The 20,459-nt window shown below is 35.5% G+C and overlaps 1 protein-coding gene across 2 annotated transcripts in view; it reads right to left on the reverse strand.

Annotated features, from left to right (window-relative positions):
• The window catches only part of LOC117422830 (urotensin-2 receptor), a 55,631-nt gene extending 36,989 nt beyond the window's left edge, over positions 1 to 18,642 (reverse strand). Inside the window, exons 1-3 of one of the 2 annotated variants that reach the window (XM_034038028.3) lie at positions 18,189 to 18,642; positions 16,469 to 17,567; positions 714 to 1,001 (exon numbers count right to left, since the gene is read on the reverse strand). In XM_034038028.3, the coding sequence (XP_033893919.1) occupies positions 16,470 to 17,567 (1,098 nt within the window). In that variant the 5' untranslated portion in view covers positions 18,189 to 18,642 and the 3' untranslated portion in view covers positions 714 to 1,001; position 16,469. Of the gene's footprint in view, positions 1 to 713; positions 1,002 to 16,468; positions 17,568 to 18,188 lie in introns of those variants that run through there. The other variant, XM_058989945.1, reaches the window with a different exon arrangement.
• Positions 18,643 to 20,459: the final 1,817 nt, after the last annotated feature.

The following is a 20,459-nucleotide window of genomic DNA, read 5'->3' on the forward strand; positions in this document are numbered from 1 at the left end:
CACTGTAAGCGCATGTCTCTCAGCAGCCAGAATGTAGGTTAAATTATTATTTTTTTCTTTATTTTATTGAAAATTATTATATAATGTTATTATATATATATGCGCTTCCGCCCACTGTTGCCCTTTGTTGATGAGGTCTTTCCCTCGGAGTTCCATGCCGACACCACCTTAGACACCGTTGCTCGTGAAACATCAGCATGTTGAGCTGTCTTGGTCACTGAAGCTCCTGCCAAACGTGCCCCAACAATCACCCCTCTTTCAAAGTCACTGAGGTCTCCTCTTGCATATTATAGCCATAATTATAATTATAGGCAACCAGGCCTGTTCATTTTCATACATGACCCTAAGCATGCTGGGATGTTATTTGCTTAATTAACGCATGAGCCACACCTGCGTGGAAGCCCTTGCTTTCAATATACTCGATGTCCCTCACTTACCCAGGTGTTTCCATTTTTTTGTCCACTACCTGTATGTGTGTGTATATATATATATATATATATATATATATATATATAGTTACATTTTCTTTTCTTTGAGAAGTTGAGGAGGCTCTGCCACCCTTGCCTCCTCTAAGGAGCCTCCACTGTTACCCACACTTTGTCTAGGAATTTTAAGCTTTATGTAAACAAAAAAAAATAATAAATAAATAAATAAATAAATACACAAACAATGGACACTGGTGGTAGACAAATGAAGTTTAATAAAAAAAAAAAATACACGATCATTATTATTATTATTTCGTCATTGGGCTGTCGTCTTTATCCAAGGTGACTTACACGTTTTTTCAAACATTAAAATACAATGTATATTATATACAACATTACACAGCGTAATCTCTATTATTATATATTCACTATGTCACGGGTATGTCATGGGTGCTCATTTTATTCTGCCAGGGCACTTTAAAATTACAACTAAAATCTCTCTCCCTCTCTCTTTCTCTCAGCACTTTAGACAAAGCTCATCCAGTTCTGTGTGTTTCTGGGTTTTCTTCACACTATCTGCAAGGACAAATAACAGAAAGAAAACAATAAATTCATAGGTTAAAACTATATATTGTGGCAAAACACTAAATCTAATTGTTGCCATTTAACAGTGTAAACTTAAATACTGTTAACATTTGCAAGCAGTTTCCAAGTTAAGTATACCTATGTGTGAGTATAGAGACACAGTTTGAGGGCTTCTGAGTGAGACCAGACACTTTAACAGTTATATATATTTCTGAAACAGACTTCTTAATAATAATAATAATAATAATAATAATAATAATAATAATAATAATAATAATAATAATAAAGAATAAGAAATAGGCCCCCACAATTCAGACAGCTTTGGGCTTAATTTAGTAATGGAGAGTTATAGATGTATAGATTTATACATATTTTAAAATTGTCCTTATCAAAAAGAGAATTGCTGTGGAAATACCTTTCACCAAACAGTTCCCTGGTCTAAGACTTTTAGATAAATAGTAGCAATACCCGCTTCCCCTGTGGTGGGGGGTGGAGGGGAATACAGTACATAAATTAATGTTATATTTATCAATTGAATTTACTGATCCTTACCTTGAAATGTGGAAGAGTCTGTTTCTGCGTTACTCTCGTTTGTCAATTTAACACGGATGTAATACGGCTCTATCTCTCACCAAGTCGCCGCCTTCTGAGATTTCGCTCGAGCATCTTTTTGACTTATACTCCTGCTCTCGCGCATATTTTCTATTTTATAATTGGACGTTTCCGTCGTTTTTTTAAAAATATATTTTCATTGAATTCACTTCTATATTATCAAATACATTTATAATCTACTGTGCTGTTAAATACAACCATGGATTGATGATGATGGTGATTATTATTGTTGTTATAATAATAATAATAATAATAATAATAATAATAATAATAACAACGTATAGATAAAGAAAACTGTGCTCTTTGTTAACACAAAAAAGGATTTAAAAAGTGGCCTAACAGGACATTTCTTTAAACAGACATACCACAACCTAAAATAAAATGATGTTGCCTCAACGTCGTCAAAAATACTTTATATTTTGGTTGTCCGATGTCGCGACTCAAATACAACCCAGGGGAATGGCCTTTTCTTGTGTTGTGTTATGTAGAAAAATGAACATATTGGCAAAAACGGTTACACAACTGGTTAAGCAGCATATCTATTTTATATGTTAATTATATAATAAAACATTATGGTGTATTTTTTGTATAGTCTACACACGCAACATTGCCAATTTCTATTGAGAATAATGGAAAACGAATAAAATATGCAATTTGTATTTGTTTTGACAGAACCTGTATTTCCATGACTTTGTGAAGGTATTGTTTAAAAAAATGTTTTTGCTAATATGTTTTGAGTCACTAAATTTCATATTTTTTTGTAATTTAGACTGTTGTTGGATTCCTTACAAACAGTCCAAAACAATAGGGTTGATTTGATAAGCCTATACCCCACTCAGATAAGCACTGGGGATGCATCAACCATCTATGGTTATCCGAGGCTCACCCCTAAAATAAGCAGTTAAAGCAAGGTGGATTCTCTGGAACAGTAAAAGGCTCTAATAAATCCAGCTGTGATTCATCAGGCTTGATCACAACCACCCCAAAAATATTTTAAGACACCAGCATGAATTTCAGTGTCTTATCAGCCCTTTATAAAAGTCTGTTATTCTGTCCCATAGTGATTGAATCTGCAACAGAGGTGCAGCTTGTATATATATTAGATGCAAAGGATGCTACATCTGCAGCTGTTTCTCATTTTTCGTACAGCCCCTGTGCGAAACAACCCTTTGACAGCCTGTAAACCCGGATTCTGTATTTAAAGAAATACATGTCACTGACCCTTTGCCAATGTGTTCCTGTTCAATAAGTTATTTATATAAACCATGGTAACCCGCTGAGGCTGACACTTTTCCACTTCTTTAAACTTTTTTGGAAGCGGGCTCCTGGGCAGTAAAAGCGGGAAGATGTGTTTATACAGGCAATTCAAAACTCACAGAGAAAATGAAAACATGCTGAAGGGTTGAATCATTTGCTACTTGTAATTTTAACCTCTGGAAGCCTGGATTCGAATCTAACTGCTCAGGTCACAAACTAATAGTTTAATGGTCTCAGTAACATGTAATCCAACAAACAATTCAATAGGATTTTCAGTCTCTACCTGAGAGAGTACCAGGTAGAGGGGATTCAGATCAGGATTGAGGCACGCTCACAACTTCTTCAAGGTTACAAACCACTTTTTTTGTTTTTTAAACCATTAAATAATCAAGTATGTTTATTTGATACATGGTGTGTACCTATACAGTTTCAATGGCTATCTTTACAACAGAAAAAAGGGACTGGTACGCTGTTGGTATATCTCTGTAATACAATAACATTTTTTATTTACCTGCATTTTTTTTTTACAGCTTGTCTGTGGCCCAATGTGGGCATCTTTGTATTCGGATGAAAATGAAAATTATATTTGGGACGCCTGTTATAGTAAAATAAATATTTTTAAAAAAAATACTTTAACTACACTATAGCACAGGATAGGTAGCCTATTCTATCGATTCAGGTTATTGAAGTGCTCTGTGTAAGTACTGCACAGTTCCCACTCACTATTTTAGTCTACTACTTTTAATTGTTGGAATTCTGCCCTTTGTAAAACTGCAGTGATGGTACAGTGGTAATATAACTACTTTGTAGGGTATAGCGTACCACATTGTACATGGCACAGATCCTATCTCTCTCTTTTTTGTATATTTTATGGACTGATGCCGAAATCAGGCAGTTGCCAAAATGCCCGGGCAGTTCGCTAAGTGCCCAGCTGCGGTGGGCAGATGCCGAATTAGCATCAAATTTTATGTAATATTGGCATCTGCCCACAGCCACCCGGGCTGATGGCGAAGAAAGATTTTTAACAGATACAGTATACTACTAATAGAGAGTGAATTACCTCTGGGAAAAGCGCACTGCTTAAATACTTTCTGACAACACAGTTTAGAGCAACGGAACTCAACAAAATATCAATCCACAGGTTATATCATGGATTAGATACAGGGTGGGGGGGTCAGAATGAAATGCAGCAAAGTTTTATAGTTTTTTTTTGCAGTAATGCATACAGATCTCAGTGCAGAGTTGCTTTGTTTGAATGGGAGATCATTAAACAGGCAAAGATACAGAAGCACAGTTATGTAAAAGAGTTCATATCTACCACATCATGCTTTTAAACTTTAATTTCCACGAAGCCGCGTCCTGGTCAAACTTCACTGGCGACATCTTTCATTCATTCGTGCAGCACTGCCTCTCTATTCCAGTTGTATTCCCAAAATACGATCAATATTGCTATGATAAATGAGTTGTTTGGCACTGCGTTCTTCCTGAGTTTCAGGTAACTATATTTAACAGGGTGGCTTTTACATGTTTAAACTGTGATTATTAGTCTCTTGCTGATATTGAATGATCTATCATTCAACGGAACTCTGCACAGAGATCTGTTGAATGATCTATCATTCAACGGAACTCTGCACAGAGATCTATATTGCATTCCTGCAATAAGAATACAATAAAATATTGTTGCATTTTATTGGGCGTAATAATATTTTCCCCCCAATTACTCTAACATTTATATATCTACCACAATGAAAATAACATTGTCCATTGATATTTTGTTGAGTACCATTGCTCTAAACTAGCATTGTCAGAAAGTATTTAAGTTATTTAAATAAACATGGCAATGGGTGGCTCGATGGTGGTGCACTTTTGTTCTTAAAGGCAACAGAGGTAATTCACTCTCTATTAATAGTATACTGTATCTGTTGACGGCAGTTGACGAAATGACGTAAAATTTGATGCTAATTCGGCATCTGCCCACTGCAGCTGGTCACTTCGCGAACTGCCTGATTTCGCCATTGGTCCATAACATATACATATCATATTAACACAGGTAACCTGGTATGTCAAATGAGAACAAATTAGCTTTTTTGAAAAAATTATTAAATTCAAGCTTAATTTCCTGTGTTAAAAATATATATTAATTTAAAAATGATATCATGAAAAGATTTTGTATTAATTTAAATTGTAATGACGTGCTATTGGGATCTAAATGCTCAATTAAGCTACTTTGTTTAGGAGAACAATGAAGGTAACAGTAAATCAGTACATAATTACCTTTATAGATTTTACAAAAAAAGGTCTGCAAACTCAGTGTTTAATGGATTGAGATTGTTGACTATTGTTTACTACTTAACTGTATGTCTGGTAATTAATTTTAAATGTGTCAAACAGGTTTTTAAAATGTGTGTAGTTTAACAAACTGGATATAGCAAATAGTCAATTGTAATCATTACAATACATGCGACTTTGCGCAAGTCATAAGGAGTGAAAATAAAAACTTAAGTTTCATAAAGGCATTTTATAAGAGAATAGCGACAGTTAGTTGGAAAAAACGGACGTAATGTATCTACAACATTGTGTTAGATAAATTACTTAATCTAATAGATACACATGTATTTTGTTGATACATACTATGCATCATTTAAACTGTGGTATTTTTCGTATGCATGCAATTTGAGTTCTTCAAACATTGTCAAACTTTTTTAAACGTTTTGTTTATAAATCTAAATAGTATCGCATCAAAAGGAGCATAGATTAGTGAAGAAGAAGCTGTTTATGTACCTGTCGGGAGCTCTGATATGCCTTTAAACTCTGTGCTCAAGCCAGTTAATCCTGATTGTGCGCACACATGCAATGAGATCTGTTGTGTTCAGGGTTTCTTAGGGTTTGCCGTAACCCAAGTTGTTAGTGTTTCTGGTTTGACAAACTGAAATGTACTTTGGCTTTAAAAAAAGAAACCAGTGTAGGTACACAACAAAGAAAAGGTAACGAGACAAGCTTGTTTATTTTTTTGCGGAAGGTAACTGTAATATTATTACGCCCATTAAAAAGCGAACGTGTTATATTACCTTGTTATTGACAAAAGTAATACGCCACCCACTCAATATATCGCGGGTGTCGGGGTCCAATATAAATCGGCCATATTTCGAGTGCCACGGTATAGCGAGAGACCCATAGAAAAACAAATAGGCTAAAACAAATACTGTACAACCACTCCCTCGTTTTATCAGGGGCGTCAGGGTCCAATATAAATCCTCTACACAACCCGCTTTTTGTCATTTTTCATATAAAAGCAGCACACCGTTTCCCTTCGTACTGCGGAGGGTAATTGCTTCTCACCAACTTAAAAGGCTGGTTCACACTGGGCATAAGATAAGATTCTGATGCAAGCTACAAACGCACCACCTTGCTTTCTAATCGAAGAAGCTGCAGACGAGTTGGTAGATTTCAACTTCTCAGTTGGTGACATCACTCGCGTTCAACCAATCACACGCCTTTCTCTTTCCTTTAGGATTTTACAAGTGAAATACAATTTACCATTTATTATATAAATGATGAGTCTTCCTCTCTTTTATCATATGCACAAACCCACTACATTGAAAGAATCCCATCCCAACATAGGAGGCTTGTTGCTAGGGAGCTGATGTCACTGTAACTTTTGCTAGTGCATTGCTGCTACCAAAAGTGAACACCTCATTGGCTAAAATAAAAACCGCTTCAGCAAGTAGATATTTAATTTGCTTTGTGTTATTGTGCAATGCGTGTTATTACTTAAGTAATGAGTTACCCCAACTCTGGAACTTCTAGTTGTCCCTGCCGTATGACGTTGTGACTGGTACAGTAGGCCATTTATCAAGCCAAAACAGCCAGGAACCCTCCTTTGGGTCGTACCACTTTTTATCACACACTGTGCATTATGGGAAGATAAGCATTGCCAATGTGAATCATCTGTGTTTTATGAAACCACACGTTTTCTACATTTTTTCTAAATAACTAAAGACTAAAAATTAATAAAACATGTGTTTTTGCACAGAGTGCCTAAGTTCCTTTGTTATTCCTTGTACTTGGCTTTGAATTCTACACTGACACTTGAAGGATTGATAAATAAGTGTCCTGGCCTTCTGGAACAGTCTCATGAATATTGAACGTCACAAAAACAGACTTCCTTTAAATAATGTTGTGAACAGGGACATATCATTATAACAACATTCCAAAACAATTAATATACTTCTCATAGCAAGAAAATTATCGAGGGTCTATTCCCAGAGCTCTCAGGCCTGTTTTAAGAAATGTTTCAAGGAGAGTTTATAAATATTCTGTTTGGTTAAATAAATACTGGAACATTTGAATGAACTCCTAACCCTCTCTAAAACAGTTAATTTTTTTTACTACATCACACAATTGGCTATGCTCCCACTAAAGTTATAAATGACATCTGCAAGCTTTTATTGACAGTACTATCATCATTGTTGATGAGCTGCATTCTATTCGATTACACACTATATATTACATTCGCAATATAAGGCATGACGTCAGTGTTGTGTTGTTTTTGGATCTCTTTGCAGGTTTTAATTGGTAAACGTTTATTAAAAAAGAAAAGCAAACTATGTGCAGTGAACTCCTTGGTATTTAACGGGAGCATTCATTTGTATGCTTCATAGAAAATAAGTTATAAGTTATAATATCCCCTAATCAATGGATTACAAGGTTACCATCGTCAAATATCAAATCCCTTTACACGTGTGCATTTTTAACTATAAGTGATGTATTAATCTCAGAAGATTACAACTTCCCTACAACACCCTATGTGGCCAGAAAGGCAGTTTATTTTGTAAATCGACTTCTTTTCATTCTTTAAGTCTGCTGTAACCTCTAATCTTTCTACTATACATTTCTGTCAAGGATTCATCATTGTTGCATTAGCAGAGACAGTACAATGATTAGACCTCATCAAAGACACTTGAAAGGTTAAGCATCTATAAGTAGGACTGTATATTTTTCAGGATTATCAAGGATTTCACAATTTCCATGAAATTAACCCATTGTCATGTAATATGTAGTTCTGTGTGAAATTCAAATTTCTGAAAGAGTAGTGTAAATATACATATTTTTTATCTGTAAAAATATATACAGCAAACGTTTGCCTTATTTCCACTATTATTGTATGCTGGAGAAGGTGGAGCAGTCACTGGTTCGCCCACTGTTAAAAATACTGCTTACTTATTCATCAGCAGTTTCATTGTGTCTGTACTGGTGCTCGGTGTTTGCTGATGGAAACGTTCTTTCTCCCATGGTATTAGTAGTAGGTGGAGGCCGAGGTCTGCCAGCACTTGCTAAAGTCTCGAGGAAGTCCTCATTTTGAATCAAACTGCATTACCTGCTTTGCTCTACCACTAGCCATCTTGCAAATTAAAAAAAGAGTGTAAAAAGAAAATAAAAGGTTGCCATAAAATATATATTGAAGACTAACTTTTTTAAAAAAATATATATACCAGTATCTAACTAACTCACCATTACGTTTCTTAATGAGGCATAGAAAGGACCTCATGTTATTTTGAATTATTTTATTTATTTGTCATATTTAAAAAAGTTTTTTGTACTGTTTGAATAAAAAAAAAAAAGTCAAATGTATTGCAAAGGTAAACATCAGGACCCCACTGAGCTTACTAACAATGTGCCTATGTCCAGTCAATGTATATATTCAAACTTCAATGTGTATATATATATATATATATATATATATATATATATATATATATATATATATATATATATATATATATATATAGTAAATATGGACTGGAGAGGAGGGCTATAATGGAAAATTATTGACCTAATTGAACACTATTGTTTCCGACAGGGGGCTATAAATTGCACCCTGGGAGGTGACAATAATTGATTATATATTTTGTTTAAATATAGTTCATACAGCATATGTAAATAAACATTGACTTGTATATTTTGTAAAGTAAATAATAAATAACATAAATAAATATCAGAAAATGTTTTTGAAGTTCACACCGTATAGTCAGCATGTCCTCCGTCTCCATGTGGCTTGCTGACTGCTGCATAATCCAGTTTAGATCCTGCCCATCATATTTGTTTTTGTCGAGTTGAATTAGTTTGAATTTGAGAAAGTCAAAAAACAGTGACAGTGATGTTTTAATCACCATTTTTTAGTTTAGAGCATCTTTCTTTTGTAATATGCTTTGTAATTTATTTTCTGTTAACTCACAGAATCGGTGTTCAACCATTTTCTCTTGTGAAGAGTGCAGGGGAGAAAGGCGTTCCTTTGAAATGGGGCGGGATTGACAGTGTTGTGAACCAATCACATGACAGACCGAGACTACTGACCAGTGGTGTAAGGATGTTAGGGTAATAGTTCAATCTATTTTCCTCCTATGATGAGGTTTTAACCAATCACAGGCCAGATTTTCCAATTACTGATTCATATTCAGCAGTGTGGAGTAGTGGTTAGGGCTCTGGACTCTTGACCGGAGGGTTGTGGGTTCTATCCCCAGTGGGGGACACTGCTGTTGTACCCTTGAGCAAGGTACTTTACCTAGATTGCTCCAGTAAAAACCCAACTGTATAAATGGGTAATTGTATGTAAAAATAATGTGATATCTGTATAATGTGAAATAATGTATAATGTGATATGTTGTAACAATTGTAAGTCGCCCTGGATAAGGGCGTCTGCTAAGAAATAATAATAATATACAGTATATCAAGGCTGTAGTCAGCTATGAGGCAATTATTTATTTAGGCCCTTTTACACGTTGCTTTGCCACAAATAAAAATGTATTTCATCCCTTTTTGGATTTGAAGTACTTGAAGGTTTATTCAGACAATGCGTGATTGACACTGGTAGTTGAGTTGAGGGTTGTGTCACATTCATAGGGCTGTGGTTTGCAAGGAGCCTCACAACTGACCAATCACATTAGTAGTCAAATGCATATTCATGAGTATAAATCAGAACACAGCCAATCAGGGTTTCCAGACTGGGGGAAAATCCCCCATTTGTGGGAGAAAATCAAAACCTGGGGGGGAAAATAGGGGGAAAAGTTTCATGGAGGAATGTGGGGGGGGGGGGGGGGGGATATTTTAAATTCAGATCAAATGGAGAAATTTTATATTCTCTGCAACTAGCTTCTTAGTAGAGATCTTTCAATGATATGTATCCTACTTTCTAACAGTGAGTGACTGATGCAGTAGTGTACCAATTGCAGCACAGGCTATAGTTTTAACCAATCCCACATATTGATGTGTCACAATAACACCCCCCCACCCTCCCACTTGAAATGACCAATCATACATACTCTCAAATCCCACCTGATCAGTTGTTAACGACAGCAACTGATCGAATTTACAATTCATATTGCTTTATTCCGCCTCCAAGTGATGGACATATGATTTGATCAATCATACTTACACTCTTCAAGCTCTTGAGGTATGCCCTTCTTATGCATTGCTGTCTGTGTGTGTCTGTGCTGAGTCTGACGCCATAGCTGCTGAGCGAGCAGACGAAGTATGAGAGGCGAGAAATTCTTGATATTTTGACATATATCTTAATGATGTCAACAAAAACATCTTCTCGACAGCGATACACAAAAAAATGGGAGGCAGAACCAGAATTGAAATTTATAGATGTTATTAATTACATCTTAGTTTTTCATTGTGCATTCACTGCAGTGTTAGTAGGCCTGTTACATTTTTAGCTTTATTATTTTCTGTACAAGAAAAATTTAATTAACGATTTTCTGAATTATTTTACATAAAGGTATATGTCTAGCTTAATTATGGTTTAAATGTACTTAGTTGGGGTGGGCAAAACAGGCATCTGGCGATTCTGCCTCTGTGGAGAGCTCTGCTCAGAGCACAAAGTGCTGGTTATCAACTTTGCAGTTTTTGTTTTTTTTAACTCACTGTATAATTGAGTGCTAATCACTATCTCCAGTTTAAATACTAAATAAATATTAATCACAATAGACATAATTTGAGAAAATATCAACATCGCAAGCATTTTGAAACTGGTAAAAATTAAAATTGTAATTTATATTCCAAAACATACAATTAAGGATAGTATACCAATTGAAGAAAACCTTCCATGTGCAATTTTTTTTAATTTTGCTTGTAGTATCATATATTTTGATTTCAAAACACCGCCTCAATCAAAATGCATAGTGATGACAGCTGAAAATGGCGTCAGTGGCGGCTCTGCTTCTCAATGTTTTAAGGAGGATTGCTTGTATGCTTAAAACTTTTATATTTCAATTTAAAATCACCATCTAGCTTGGAATTATTTATTTTTTATGATAAAGTGTTACTATTTTTGTATACATGTTTTATTTTTTTAAATTATAGACTCAAAGTCCGTAGAATGCAAAACTTAAGATGGCTGCTGGTAGAAAAAGCATGTGAATTTGGTGTCTTAAAACTCAATTTTACGTGATAAAAACATTTTTTTTGGCATTTTGACTTCACATATGTTTAAGTTAGATACAAACTACATTTAATAACCTATTTTGTTTTTGTTTTTTTAAAATCTAAAATTACATTTGATCACCATACTTAAGCAGCAGGTCTATGCCTTAATAATATTAGTGTATTTTTTTTAATAATTATCATTTATATATATATAGATATATATAGATATATAGATATATATATATAATATTAGCTGTAGTATATTTTCTTAAAATACAGTTTCGTACTTTTGTTGTTGACTTATTTATATTTCTGTTTTACAGGGTGGCTACAGCCGGTGCAAGGCAATGATACTGTGGCTTACTGTGCTGTGTGTCGCTGCACTCTGCAGGCTCAAAAGAAACATCTTATCACGCATTCAAAGTCTCAGAACCCAATTAATCAATATTTTACTGTCAACATTCCTAGAGCACACAAAGAAGCAGAATTAAAATGAGTGTGTTTCACAGCAGAACATTTTTCGGTTAGATCAATTGACCATTTATCATTTAACTACTACCATCTTTAGATCCCCAATCTTGTGTTCTGAAGACACGTGCACTTCATCGCACCAAGTGTACTGCTTTGATTGTTAACATTTTGAGTCCTGAGTTACACAACGAGCTGCTGGCAGATATTGGTAACAGTTTATATTCACTTATCATTGAGAGCACCGATATAACATTCACACAGACACTTTCTGTTGTGATTAGATACCCTAGTTCTTCAAAAAAGAAGATTGTGTCAACTTTCTTTAAATTAATTCCAGTGCTTGAGACAGATGCAGAATCCCTTGTACACGCTCTGTGTACTGCACTGGAAGAAGATGGCTTGTGTAATGATAGGATGCAACCATTCAGTGTACCTTGCTAAAGGAAAAGGTCCCTCATTTAGTACTGGTGAAGTGCATCTGTCATTCATTAAACTTAGTTGGCAGCAAAGCCTCTGAAGTATTGCCAAGGCATTTAGATTTTCTTGTATGTGAGATATATAATTGGTTCTCACACAGTGCAAAGCGAAGACAGTTATACAAGGAATTGTATAACACTCTTGAAGGTGTTGACCCCAGAAGGATGACTCAACCAGCAGCACCCAGGTGGCTCAGTAGAGGAGGAAGCATTTCCAAGGTGTTGGTTCAATGGGATGCTCTCAGGTTACATTTAGGCATGTCAAAGGACACAGAAAGAGGCTATACAGCAAGTCTCCTCTGAAATGATGACAGACCGATACAATAAACTGTATCTCATCTTTCTTAAAAATACCCTTGGTGAGCTGAACAGAATTAACCAATTATTTCAGTTGGAGACAGGGAGCCCCCCCCCCAAGCTTTTTCATGATCTCATGCTATACTACCAGTCAGTGTTGAAACTTCTAGTTAATCCAAATCAGCTAGAGAAAATTCCCTACTCTGAGATATCTTTTAATTTTGAGATGTATATCATGTCTTCAGCAACCATGTACCTGGGTTATGATTTTACTTCCTATGCAGATGGTCTTAAAGACAAAAGGGCTGTAGAGTCAGTGAAGGAGAAGTGCAAGGAGATGCTGGTGCAGATGGCACATAAATCGCGGGCTCGACTACCAGCCAATATAAGCATATTGGAGAAACTGCACCTAAAATAGGCATTATCACAACTCAGAGACACATCACAACTATTGCTCAGGAATTCAAGGTGGTTTGTCAAGACATAAGAGAAACTGAAAAGCAACGGTCCAATTTAACCAACAAGACCTGGGACAAAACAGCTAATGAGTCATCCTTCTGGTTTGAGGTCTGTGAAGATAGGGATGCTACAGGGGACAGGCGGTTCAGTCATGTGGCTCTGCTTGCTCTCACCATGTTGACGCTGCCAGTATCAAATGCAGCAGTGAAATAAACTTTCAGCACTGTTACAATGATGAAAACAAAACTAAGAAATCGACTTCAATGCAAAACTTTGTAATGCCTGCTACAGGTTAAATACTGCTTGGAGTGGAGTGGGCAGGACTGCAGGAGCTTTCAGTGAACTCCACAAATGCTGCAGAAGTTCAACGGCAACATGTATAATATCACCATGGAACAGGACTGCCTGGAAACTCTACTCACGGAAGACTAAGTTTTTAGAGCCCTGGTAAGATCTACATATATTTAATACATTTGCATTGATAATTTTATTTATTCACTCATATTATATATCCATGCAAAGTACACCTAATAATAGTCTGTAAAAAAAAACAACATTTTTATTCACTTTCTGAAGAACATGTCATCTACATATTCATGGGGGGAAATTGTTGAAAACAGCTGAAAATGAGGGAATTTTTAATCACCGGTAGAGGGATTTTGAGAGGAGTGTCTGGCAACCCTGCATCCTATGAAATTGACTGGTCAGACAGAAAGCTCGAGCTGCAACCCTCATTGCTTATGATGTGCTCACACAGCTAAATTCTCTCCGTCTCGTCAACCCGCTTAAGCTCATTTTATTGTTGAATGTGATTTTATAATTAATATCACACACAACGTTATGTATGCAAGCACTTGTCTTCTCGGTATTTGGATAATGATATCACTGTTAAAATGATTTGTTTGATAGATTAGGATTTAAAACTAATTATAGTGTCTGCAACAAACATTCTGGCATTGCTACGTTTCTTATTTTCTTTTAAATTGAATTTGAATGTTGCAAAGAAAAAGCTACTTATTTGCACTGTACAAAACCACACAGGTCCTGCAAATTTAGAACCTCAGGTACTCAAAATGAATAGTATCTTACTCAGAAAAAAAAAAACTGTTAACTAAACCTTTGCATTTAAATAAACAACATATAATAATGTCCTCATATCTTTTTTCTTCAGTTAGGTCCTCGGTCATTTTTCATGGCTGGCTACAGCCCTGTATAATATATATATATATATATATATATATATATATATATATATATATATATATATATATATATATATACACACACACACACACACACACACACACTTTTGTGTTTCCCTGCAATATATAGCTTTTTCTCAGACAGTTTTTTGTTGCTGTTAAAATTGGTGATTTATTTCTGGGTATGTTTTGAATTGCAAAGAAAGAAAAATAAGCATTTTAACAAGTAACCCTTATTCCATTTTTATGGTGCTATCCTTGTAGCGTTTTTTTTTTTTTTTTTTTACAAAGTATCTAATAACAAAACAAATAACTGTAAAAACGTTGTTCTTTTTTTGCCCTTTATTTGGTAGTATTAAATACGTATTTTTTTAAATAATATTTCATGCTAGTTTCACACGGTCACAGGTGTTTTATTTCTCTCAGAAATGTTTAATTTCCTTTTGAATTTGCACTGCTTTTTTAAAATAAGTGTGGTTGTGGCACAGCGTCTACAAACAGTCCAATGTGAAGAAATATTCCCCCCTAAACTTTATTCACAGCATCAATTAAAAAAGAAGGAATAAATAGGTACATATTTAGAATGAAAATAAAGTCATTTATATGCGGCTTCTACTTTAAAATCTAGTTATTACAATATTAATAAATACAAAACAAATGTATAACATATTTTTCATAGATTATTTTTTAAATGGACTATATTTAAATGTGATCAATCATTTTGTGTTTTATATTATATATATATATATATATATATATATATATATATATATATATATATATATAAAATACTGCATACAAACAATAAATATGCGGTACCATATATTATCAGGTATAATGTATGCTTTAACATATATTTTAAAAACACAGTTGTTTAATTCTGTATTCTTTCAAAACTGCAACAAACACTGGACGGACCAATATAGTACCTTCACTTCGTTTTCCAATAAAATAATCAAACAGAGCTTATCATAGTCAATTATTCATTATAAAACCTCACCAAATCTCTTGTGATCGCTACATATTAAAGCAGCCTCAGGGTGCCTGTTATAGCAGGTTGACTCTGAAAACGTTTTCATAACAACAACAAATAATAATAATATCTAGAAGTGTTAAACTGTTCCAAAGTTAAATAAAGTTGTTCAAGTTAAACATGTCTAAATAATCAAAATGGTATCATTTTGTTACAAGAAACTCTTCCTTCTCTAGTAAGGCCACTCCCTATTAAGGCTTAGTTTTGTTGTCTAGCCGTAAGAAAGGGGGTTTGATTGTATATATTTTAGCATTATAATTGTATAGGGTGTTCTAGTCAGTTTATTTCAATGCATGTTTCCTAAGTCAAAAATAAATGTACACTATACTTATTTCACGTTACAGTGTTTTGTTTTGTTTTTTCGTTGATAATGCATGGCTCTTAAAGAACTTTTAAGGTTATTGGTATGGTTCTTTTAACTGACACAGTTGGTCAGGGCTGGTTTACTTAATTTATAATAGTAAATCATACGCTTTTTCATATATCATTACATCTTAGTTACAGAAACGTATTATTACTGACCGTCTACTTGACCGTCTTATAAGATTTAATCTAAAATCTATAATTTATGATTATGTGTTTATGGATGATGTTTCATTTACTCGGGTCTAGTTTAACAATCTTAAGATACCTTATTTCATTATTTTTTGTATTGTATGTAGTAATGTTATTTAGAGTTAATAACAGCGGTATTAAAATCCCCACTGTTTAGAGCATTAAAGTAGATCACACTGTGTATAAAACACTGCATACAGTATAATGTGATTATGATTGTATTAGTTATTATATTGGTGACTTTCTGCCTGCAGCAGCATGCTTTTATTAATATCATCTGTAAGCATGGCTGTATCTCAGGGAAGCCAAAAAAGATGTAAAAATAAAAAGGGGAAAAGGGGATCTTCTTTTTTTAAATGTTGTTTTACTGATAAAACAAATATTTATACAAATATTTATTTCTACTGTATTTAAAAACGTTTGGGCTGTATGTAAATATTTGTAACCTTCTATTGCCCTTTATTTATGGCGAAAGCGTATCATTTTTACATTATTCATTGTACCTGCAAACTCAAAGTTAAAGATCTGATCAGCACAAATGTTGACTTTTGAAGCAAGTTTATATAGCAAAGGGTTATTGGATATGTGCAGCACCAGTGGGCACATACTTTCATAGAAAAACTTGATTAGGACCCCACACCCTATGCCCTTTCTATTCCCATTACCTACCTTAAAAGCTGCTGTTGCCCCCTGCAACATGTGTCAGCATGAATGATTCTGTGCAGTGCTGGCTGCTGGAGGACAAGGACCTCCGCTGTGACCTCTGGGAGCGGTTCCGCCTGTTAAAATAGCCAGTGCTGGCCCAAGCCCTCTGCCTGTTCCTCAGATACTCCTTATAGTTCTTGGTCAGCAGCGTGTAGAGGAACGGGTTAATGCAGCTGTTGCTGTAGGTCAGGCAGGTGGTCAAGTAGTTGATATTCCTCTTCGCCTTAGAGGAGACCGGGAAGGACTCATAGAACTGGCCTATGAGCTGCCAGATCCAAAATGGCAGGAAGCAAGCCCAGAAGACCAAAACAATGGTGAAGATGAGATACAGAACCTTCTGGTTGGGGAGTCTCTTGGTCTGCTTGAAGGTAGCTGTCTGGGAGATCCAGTAAGTCCTGGCTAAACGGATGTAAAGATACCCGATGATGACCCCTGGGGCTACAATACTGGTGCAGAAGAGTATGGTGATGTAGATCTTGTAGGAGAGAGGGTTCCAAGTTGGGTGGCAGATGCTCTTATCCCCGATTTGCACAAGTTGGATTGTGATAATCATAGGGAGAGTCAGTAAAAAGGAAGCTGCCCAGACCAATAGAGCAATGGCTTTCCTATAGCTTTTAGACCTCTTAACCGTGTCCAGGGGCTTGAGAACAGCAAAGTAGCGCTCAGTGCTCATGATTGTCAAGGTGAAGATGCTGGCATGCATGGTCAGGAAGTCCAAGCTGAAAAGGATTCTGCAGCCGATGTCCCCAAAGTACCATACCTTCATAAAGTAGGTGCAGACGATGAAAGGGATAGTGATGAGATAAAGAAGGTCTGCCAGGGCAAGGCTTATGATGTAGATGTACATAGAGGCAGCTGAGCGCATGGAGTGGCACATCACCACTAAGGTGTACATGTTGCCTGTGACCCCAATCACACACATGAAGGACAGGATGGTCCCGATGCAGAAAGTGACCACCAGATCTTCCATGGAACTGGATCCTTGTGGCCCGGCAGTGGATCCATTGATAGAACCGTTCATGATCACTTCAAAAGAGGTCCCTTCACTGGTTTCTGTAGCCATCTAAAAAACAAATCTGGTCAACTATGTAGTCATTTTTTTCTTTTCTATTTTATTTCAAGATGTGATCTTTCCCAAAACTGTTTGTTAGCGTTTACGAAGCAGTTATAAATCTGACTCGATGTCCAATGTTAAATGACTATTAAAAGTAAAAAAAAAAAAAAAAAAAAAAAACTTTTACAGCTGTTGCATACAGTATAAAGCAAATCAACCTTCTTTCACATATTGCAATCTTTTGAAAACACTGTGTCAGACATTCACCATTTCTGCAAGGGACCCCATATAAAAGTTTCCCATGCTTGTCATGTGTATACTATGCATATAAATTATTGTTCTTTGGTTGACCATGCGTCACAATAGTTCCCAGTCATTAACCATCCTGATCTTTGCTTGGCCAGGCTTTTACTATGCTTTACTATGCTATTCATTTACCACAGTTAGGCACATTAGAGCATTTGTATTTCCCAATTAGCATTTTTTTTTTTATTAATCATTATGGGTTTTTAGTTTGAATAAAATGCCGTGGTCACTTTTTAATAGGGCATGCTGCTTCCTGTCAAGTTATTTAATCAGAAATTACAATCTGTACCAAACTATTGTTTAAGAAAAAGCTTAGCTTCTTACCTGAGGAAGATGAATGGAGAAAAGGGGTTTAAGGTAAGTTTGCCCACTGGAATACACCCTTGAGTACTTAATTCTATTGAGTCATGTACTTGCCATTATTCTAATCCCAATGGTGTATGAAGCTGTTGTGTCATTAATAATTGTGTCAAATTCAAACTCATGTATTGCTTTAGAATCCAAGGAGACAGCAGTCAAGTAGGAACAGAGCTTTTCAAAATATTGAAAACTTAAAGTCGCAGAAGCAAAGATTATGAGACATTAGGAATGAAATATCAATTTTAAAAAATCCAGTGAAACCACAGCAAACAAATCCTTTTTCCCCTTTTAATTTCTTTAGCAGGTACAGCTTCTAACAGTCCTGGATCTTTCACATACTACCGATTCCTGATTGAAGATTTTTAAAGTTATTTCTTTTTTTAGGAGGAGCTGTCTTGCAAGCAGACTGTGTCTAGTATTGAATGAGTCTGAGAGTAATACAAGTATTTCAGACAGGAAGGGAAAGCGAGAGTGAGCAGAGAGAGAGGGGTGGGTGGGTGGGAGGGGGTTATACAGGAGAGAGAGAGAGATTGGAAGGGAGAGAGGATTATTGAGAGGTATGCTGGATATGTGTCCTTCCTGCTCTTTGCTTCTTCCCTCTGCCCGTTCACGTTCAGCTGCTATTTCTGTTTATGCTGACGTGAAACGTGTACACAGTTCTCCAGCGGAAAATTGCTTTGAATTGTTAGCTTAAATTAATAAACAATAACCTATGGCAATTAAAAAAAATACCAACATATTAACCCTTCCGTCTTTTCATTGGCCACACAAATACACTTGGAAATGTGAGGCTGTTTATCATAATTAATGTTTATGTGAATGTGGAAATGCTGAGTATGAGTGATCATATGTATGTAATAGGAATTCAATACTAAAGTGTATTTGTGTTATATGAGAAGATGTATTTAGGTATTGATTATATATTTATGTTCTATTAACCAATATGTATTACTTAATCTAACAATATACCTGTTTTTTCATAAGTAATTATAATATGTGTATAATATATTTCTAAAAACATAATATTCATACTGTTTTCATATAATATTACAGTATTTTTTTGTAGCATTACAATGTATCTGTATTTTACTATACCTGTTGTAATAGAACTCCTGGAGCTGATGAGTTAATAACACTGACAATTTGTCACTGTGACAGGGCAGAGGCCCTGCACACTGGGGAATGTGTGTTTTGTAACTGTTTTAACACAGCCACATGTTTAATTGATCAAGTGATTGTTTTATTAATGTATTTAGGTACACCAGCCTGTAATTAGCAGGCATGTGTGTATATAAGCAGGGCAGGACCTGGGTATGTAGTCTGCGTGAAGGCTAAGGCCTGTGTGGAGACCTGAAGAGATGGTACTGTGTTTCAATACCTGGGTGAACAAGTGTTGGTGTTTTGTTGCTGGTATTTAGAAACTTGTGGTACGTTTAGTAAGCACTCCTTGATGGAGTCAGGCTTTTTGTTTTCTTTCATTTATTTGTGGTTTGTTCAATGAAAATAAATATAAAGGCACTGGCCTGTTTCATTTCACTTGCTGTTGTGAGAGTGTTCTTTTATACAAGAAGACAGCGAAAAGGTCCCAAACGTGGCAAAGCTTACCCCACTTTGCCACAGCACGTACTTACTTACCTTTCAACTACACAGCTTGCTCTTTAAGTGAATGGTAAGACATTAGTCTTGGAATCGCATGGTTTGTGATTCGCACCCAGCACTTGCTTTTCAATTCAATAGCCTTAACATCAGTTAAATTAGAGCTTAGCGTGAGTTTGTGAAATGCATAGACTAATACTTACGGAACGCAGGTAAAACAATGCAGCAATAACAGATCAATTCCAAGGGAATTAGTGACCGACTGTTGTTAATACACTTAGTTTACAACATTGGTACTTTTAACATGCTTGTCCCATAGTTGTACTATGCATTTACACTATTTTTTTTGCCATGATTAATATGCTTTACCATACCTGTGTGCTTTACAGTACTTACCTATGCTTTACCATGCTTTCACTGCAATTTGCTATACTTTTAGTGTGGGACACTGTTTTATAAGAGTAACCCTCAGGCTTTGTGTTTGGGCCACCAGCTCACTCAGCCAGTCACTAATCCCCAGGAAATGCTCAAAGCCTCGACAGTTATTGCTACAAGGAGCTTTACATAAAAAAACACATATGAACCATGCCCAATATTTTCCCCTGTGGGTAAATCTCATGCAAATTTACCCATTTTTTA

The sequence above is a fragment of the Acipenser ruthenus genome, chromosome 17 (assembly GCF_902713425.1).
Source record: "Acipenser ruthenus chromosome 17, fAciRut3.2 maternal haplotype, whole genome shotgun sequence".
Lineage (NCBI taxonomy): Eukaryota > Metazoa > Chordata > Actinopteri > Acipenseriformes > Acipenseridae > Acipenser > Acipenser ruthenus.